The sequence below is a fragment of the Acomys russatus genome, chromosome 8 (assembly GCF_903995435.1).
Source record: "Acomys russatus chromosome 8, mAcoRus1.1, whole genome shotgun sequence".
Lineage (NCBI taxonomy): Eukaryota > Metazoa > Chordata > Mammalia > Rodentia > Muridae > Acomys > Acomys russatus.
The window spans coordinates 55,690,500-55,696,499 of NC_067144.1; the positions used below are offsets into that span (position 1 = coordinate 55,690,500).

Sequence of the window (6,000 nt, forward strand, 5' to 3'; positions counted from 1 at the left end):
TGGGAGGAAAAGAGCAAAATAGTGTCTTCTGAACATGACAGAATCCCTACTCCATGATCTGGCAGCAACTGTGCCTGTCTGTATGAGACCGGCAGGAGAGAAAGTTAGCCAACATTCTAGCACTGTGGGTGGAGTCTCAAAACTCCAAGGCTAACTGATGAGCTAATGACAGATGCTGGCTCCCAAAGAAGAGAGAGTCAGTTTTCTTCAAAGGTGTGGCCCTGGCAGGTCAACCACACTCCAGTGGATGACCCCTAATCCCACAGATATGTGGACAGCGCAAATTGGATTTGGTGGGTCATAAAAATAAAGATACAAAAGATTATTTCTAACCAAAAGATTATTTCTGACCAATAAGAAAAAAATGAACACATTTCCAAATGCTAAAATTTGGACAGATCTAAGATAATATCTGCAGTGTATTTGGGGGGCATTGGAGGTACAAAATTCTTAAAGAATTCATAAAACAATCAATGGACACATGCCCCTCATGCAAATGTCTTGTCTCAAGTCAGTATCAGATCATGAAAATACCCTCCATTTCCCTGTACCTGGTGAAATAAGAGTTAAAGTGAATTTTAACAGTCTTGATACAAAAAACCAATGCAAACGGCTCTTTAATGCCACAACTATGTGTCATCCCTGTCTAGGAGCATAAATTTGCACAGCGGGCAGTGCAGTGAAAACAGCTCATAATCAACTCATCACCTCTCATCATTGCTGGGATCAAATGCAAATGGGAAAGAATGCCACTTCAGTCACTGCTAGTGAAAATTAGCATCTGTGACACTAATGGTGTCTCATTTTGTATGCACTTTAGATTAAAAAGAACCTTTTTAAAAAAGCTATTTCAAGAAGTGCCATTATTCCAATGTTTCCCCTTACAATGACAGTGGTGCTGACTCTCCTTAACTCAGAGAAGACCTTGGTCAAAATGTATTTGCACAGGTTACCATGCACAGACATATTAAGTCCATGTTGTCCTAATCACAGTTCCGAATTTCATCTGCATGGTCCATTCCCTTTTTCTTTTTAAACTTTCTAGCAAATTTTCTCACCTGGAACAAAGGTTGACCATGAGAGAATACACTCTCTAGGGATCTTGCACAGTCCTGGGCATATTGGAGTTGTTCTTTAATGCTCAAAAATTAACTGAAAATGGATTTAAACACAGACACACAGACACACACACATACACACACACACCTTGCTACCAAGAATTATAGTGAATAGAGAGCCGACTCCATTGGAAAGCTTACCAAAGAAGTAATATGCAAGGCTTCACTTTCAGCATTAGATAATGATTTCTTTAAAACCATTTGGCATTAAGAGAAAAAAATGCACACAATTCTAATTGCTGAAATTTAGACAGATGCAGTACCTGGAGAGATTTCATGGATACAATTACTGAATTTAGTTGGAGAAGAAGAGAATCACTAAATTGCTTTTAAAAGTACGAACGTTTCTAAGGACGTGGTCTTCCTGGTGCCTTTAAATTTCATCTGGTAAGACAAACAGTGGCAGGCCTTACAGCAGCATTAAGACATCCAGTATTATAACAGTGGAAATTATATATGTTTTTCATATGACACATTTTTATCTATGTGTCTTTGGTTATGGTGATTGACTTTTTTAAATATACATAATCTTTTGAGTGCCTTTGCTCTTTCATTCCTGAGGCTGGATAAGAGTTGTTCTCTCACAGAGTTGTAACAAGTATTAGAATAGAAAAATCCATTTAGAGCAACTGTTACAGAGCAAAAAGAGGCAGCAAAAACAAACGTTAGGTAAACATGAGAAAAAGTATACATTATTATTTGGTCACTTATAGATCGTGTGAGCAGTATAGATAAAAAGCTTTTTGAGTCTGCATGTGGAATATGTTTTTATATGTCTAAAGCCACTGTCAGCATTGAGTGCTAGTGCTAAAACAGTCAAAATAAAACTCAAGAAGGAACATGTGGTATACAAAGCACGATTTTTTTTACCTAAACTAAATGTAGAATGCTTAGCCATCATTCATCAGGTTTCACTTTTAATTGGAAATTACCTATATGCCAGATGGAGTTTTGGGGCATACTAACCTTGTAAGCATTTATTAACCTCTGATTCTAGGTAGCTAGCTATTTTATAATAGGTCTTCATATACTCTTAGGTACCCAAAATGGAAGATCTTTGGTTTCTGACTCCTAACCTATACCTTTATATGTTTCATAACATATTTGAATGATAGTCATCTTACATATAAGCTACTTAAATAAAATAAACTTTAGCCAAAAAAGCATTATAGAGCATTACATCTGAGAGTACCTCATATGAAGAAACATGATAAAACAAGATGCGGCATAACTATAGTTTGGCTTTAAAGTTTTACTCATTGATGTATTTACTGTTAAGTATTATAATCAAAGGAAAACAATGCATTATTTTATATGTAGCATTCTCTAAAAATCTATTACTATACATTAGATTTCTGAATTTTTTAGTGCCATGACTATAGAATCTATTGGAAAATGCTAATAACAAAGTCAATTTCTCTACCTTCATTTTTAGCTGATATATATTAAAATGCAAATTGTGCGTATGTCTGTGCCATTTGATGATTTGATACATGTGTAAAGTTTGTAAATGTTTAATCAAACATGTCTTTTTCCTTCTCAACTATTTATCAGCTTATTTCTTCTGTGTGGGTTTATGTGTGTGCACATGTGAGTGCACTGTTACATGAAGGTGTATGTGTGTGTGGAGGCCATTGGACAGCCTCTGGTATTATTCCTCCTCGGGTGCTGCCTGCCTTGGGATTCAAAACGGCGGTTCAATACTTGAGTCCTGCCGGCTGGGCTAGGCTGTCTGACCAACATACTCCAGTCTGGCTATGCCTGTGTCTGCCTCTCCAGTTCTGGGATTACTAGCACAGACACCACACCGTCCTTTTTTACATAGGTTTGGATGAAAAAAACGAGATTATCCTGCTTGCGTAGAAATCAATTTATAGAGTGAGATGTACTCTCCAACTTACTATTTTATTAGAAGATGCTAGATTTTAATTACATTTAGTTACATTATACAATTGCATTCCAGAACTTCTTACTCCCAGCAAATTCAGTACCCACTGGTATTCTATTTAAATAAAAAGCGTATTAGGTTTTTATTTAAAGGTAACATTAAGTGTACTAGGTTTTTCCTGTGTATGTGATGCTAGAGGATTAAGCCTATGGACACAGTGTTACACTACCTAACTACATTAACAACCTTCAATTTATAGATTTAAAATGTACCAGATGGTGAAATAACCTTTCCCTCTTTTTTGACATCTCAATAAAAAAACAGGAAATCCTCTTCATACTTTTGAGAGCACAGCACAAAGAAGGCCTGTGGGTCAGGATATGGAAAATCTTATCTGATAGATAATCAGTATAAAGAGTAACATCCTGTACTTCAGGCCAGTCTCTTGGTAGCTCTATTGTGTCTTTCCAGACAGACATCACACTCTCTCCTCAAATGTGGGGCAATTTGTATTCCTGCAACGAGTCATCTGTGTAGGGATCAGGATAGAATGTATTCTTACCATTCCCTATGGATTACACTCTTTATTCATAAAATACACAAAAGTTTTTATGGTAAAAAAAAATATGAATTGGTAGGAGTTGTTTCTGAGGCATAGTAATTGGAGGAATATTGTCTTCCTAGTAAAAAATTTAAATCCATTTCTGCCTGCAATGTGACTGTTTTCTGTGGTATATTTTATTCATGGGTGCATCAGTATACTTTTACTTTATATATGTAGAAGTCAATAAGATGACAATAGTTCAAATGTGTTGTAGTAATTACTATAATTAATCTCATTGCAAAATAATAAACGATCATTTGAAGACAGCTTAGCAACATGAATACACTGATAACACACTGTGTAATACAGTCCTCATGGCATAGTCAAATGTCATATTTGAAACATTTTGAATAAAATTACTGTTTCATTTTACTTTTTGGACTCTCTTTCAAAGCTATTGTCAACTGAATGTTTCATTTAATCATAGGTATTTTACATAAAAATAATAATCATATGAAGAAACATAAGTGATGCTTTCAAAGATTTTTTTTTATATTTTGGGATGTGTTGCTTTGAATTTTCATTTTAGGAGTAAAAGAGAAAAATTGCAACATGTTATCATGCTATTCTTTTATAAGATGCTTGTCTAACCTTCATTTTATTTTTATACTAGAAAAAATTATCTAATCTTAGTTTCTTACATTTGGAAATAATTTATTCTCATTTTATTTAAGATATTTTGGAGAGGATTTCAAAGCATTGAGCACTGTTCCTTGTCACTGTACTTCAAAAGGAAAATCAATTCCCAAACTATTTCTCTGACAATGACAAATAAAAGCTGTTAACAAAATATCAACTCTTTAAAAACATTGACAATCAACTACTATTTATCTCACAAGCAGTAAAAAGATTGAACTTAAGAAACCTTAGGAATGTATAAATAGGGCAGAAAATTTTTGACATCAAATTTTGTACAAAAGAAATGAATGTTACCAGTCAAACTAGTCTAGTGTTCTGTAATAAAATGCAGACGTGGCTTTTACTATATTATTTTAGTGGCAGCTGTTACCAAGAGAAAGAATAAAAGAACATTCTACATAAGACTGGCTTATCAAATTTACTAACCTATAGATTTTGTTGCTTCCCATAACAGGACATAAGTCTTTCTCTAGTGACAATGTAAAACTGTATGTCTACAACAAGATATCGTAGTTTAACATTCAAAGTACAAAAAGAAAAAAAAAATCAACCAAAAACTTCACTATTTTACAGTCTTCTTACAATTATGTATGTTAAATGTCTAAAATGTAACAGATAAAATAATTCCTTCAGGACACTGGTAAGACACTGAACAACCAAGGAATGAAAAATGCACAGAGAATTCACGATATTAATGGTTAAGTAGAGATCACCAAACAGATTTCTATAAAGATATATGAACCCAATCTTAGCTGTCAATATAAAGGGTTGAATCTAATACACAATTGTGAAGACCATAATTTCCCATTGGCTTCTAACTCTAGCATGTGAACTCTTCCGTATGTATTTTGATGCACTCAGCTCTCTACTTGAATTAACTTAGAAGTAAGAGATAAAAATTCATGTGTCTTGTATGTAGTTGGGGGGATGGTGTAGGGTTGCGTGTGTGTGATTTGTTGTGGTGTGTATGCTACCAATGTGAACGTATGTTTGAAAATGTGTTCGAGTGGGTTTGTATGTGTGTGTTTGTGTGTGGGGGTATATATATGGTGTGTGTGTGTGTGTATTTGTATGTGGCATGCATTTGTATGTATGTGCTAGTAAGAACTGTTGGCTTATATATCAATGTTAGAAAAATCTCCTTACCTTCGGTTTTTGTTGTTTCTCTTTCTCTGAGGCATTGGATGGTTTCCTCCTTAGCATTTTGAGTTCAGGCCACCTCTAGTAAGTGCAGTTTCTGCTGTCACAGAGACAACTGAAAACAGGCAACAGTTGCTTTCCGTGATGAGCACTATCTGATAGCTCTGAGGCCCGTGATGTGACACTTCCTCCTTTGGTCAGGATGTGACTTCAGTGTCTGCTTGGCTAAAGGTTTCTTTTTTTTTTTTTTCCCCTGTCCTACCTTACCGTAATTATTTGGTAACTCTTTACTGTCTTCTCGGTGCTATATTCTATGGTATAATTTCTATCTCACAACTTTGACATGCCTAAGGTAATTATTAAGGATATAATGATTTGAAAAACAAAACTTATTTCTCAGTTTTTATAAAAATAAAAGAATTTAACATATTAATAGAAAGGTACAAGAGGAAAATATCTGAACTAGTAACTGAAATCAGACAAATTTTTGTGGCTTTTCACTATCGAAAATTAGACACGATTTATAGAACTCAGCTTTAAATTTTTATATTTTTTATTCTTTTAGGTTACAATATGATTATTTCATTTCCCTTCTTTACTTTCCTCCTCCC

General features: G+C 34.5%; 1 protein-coding gene across 1 annotated transcript in view; it reads right to left on the reverse strand.

The window, feature by feature from the left end:
• Samsn1 (SAM domain, SH3 domain and nuclear localization signals 1) overlaps nucleotides 1–5,559 on the reverse strand; it is a 48,984-nt gene extending 43,425 nt beyond the window's left edge. The window contains exon 1 of the mRNA XM_051150370.1: nucleotides 5,396–5,559. Coding sequence (XP_051006327.1) covers nucleotides 5,396–5,452 — 57 coding nt within the window. The 5' untranslated portion in view covers nucleotides 5,453–5,559. The remainder of the gene's footprint in view (nucleotides 1–5,395) is intronic.
• Between the last annotated feature and the right edge of the window lie 441 nt (nucleotides 5,560–6,000).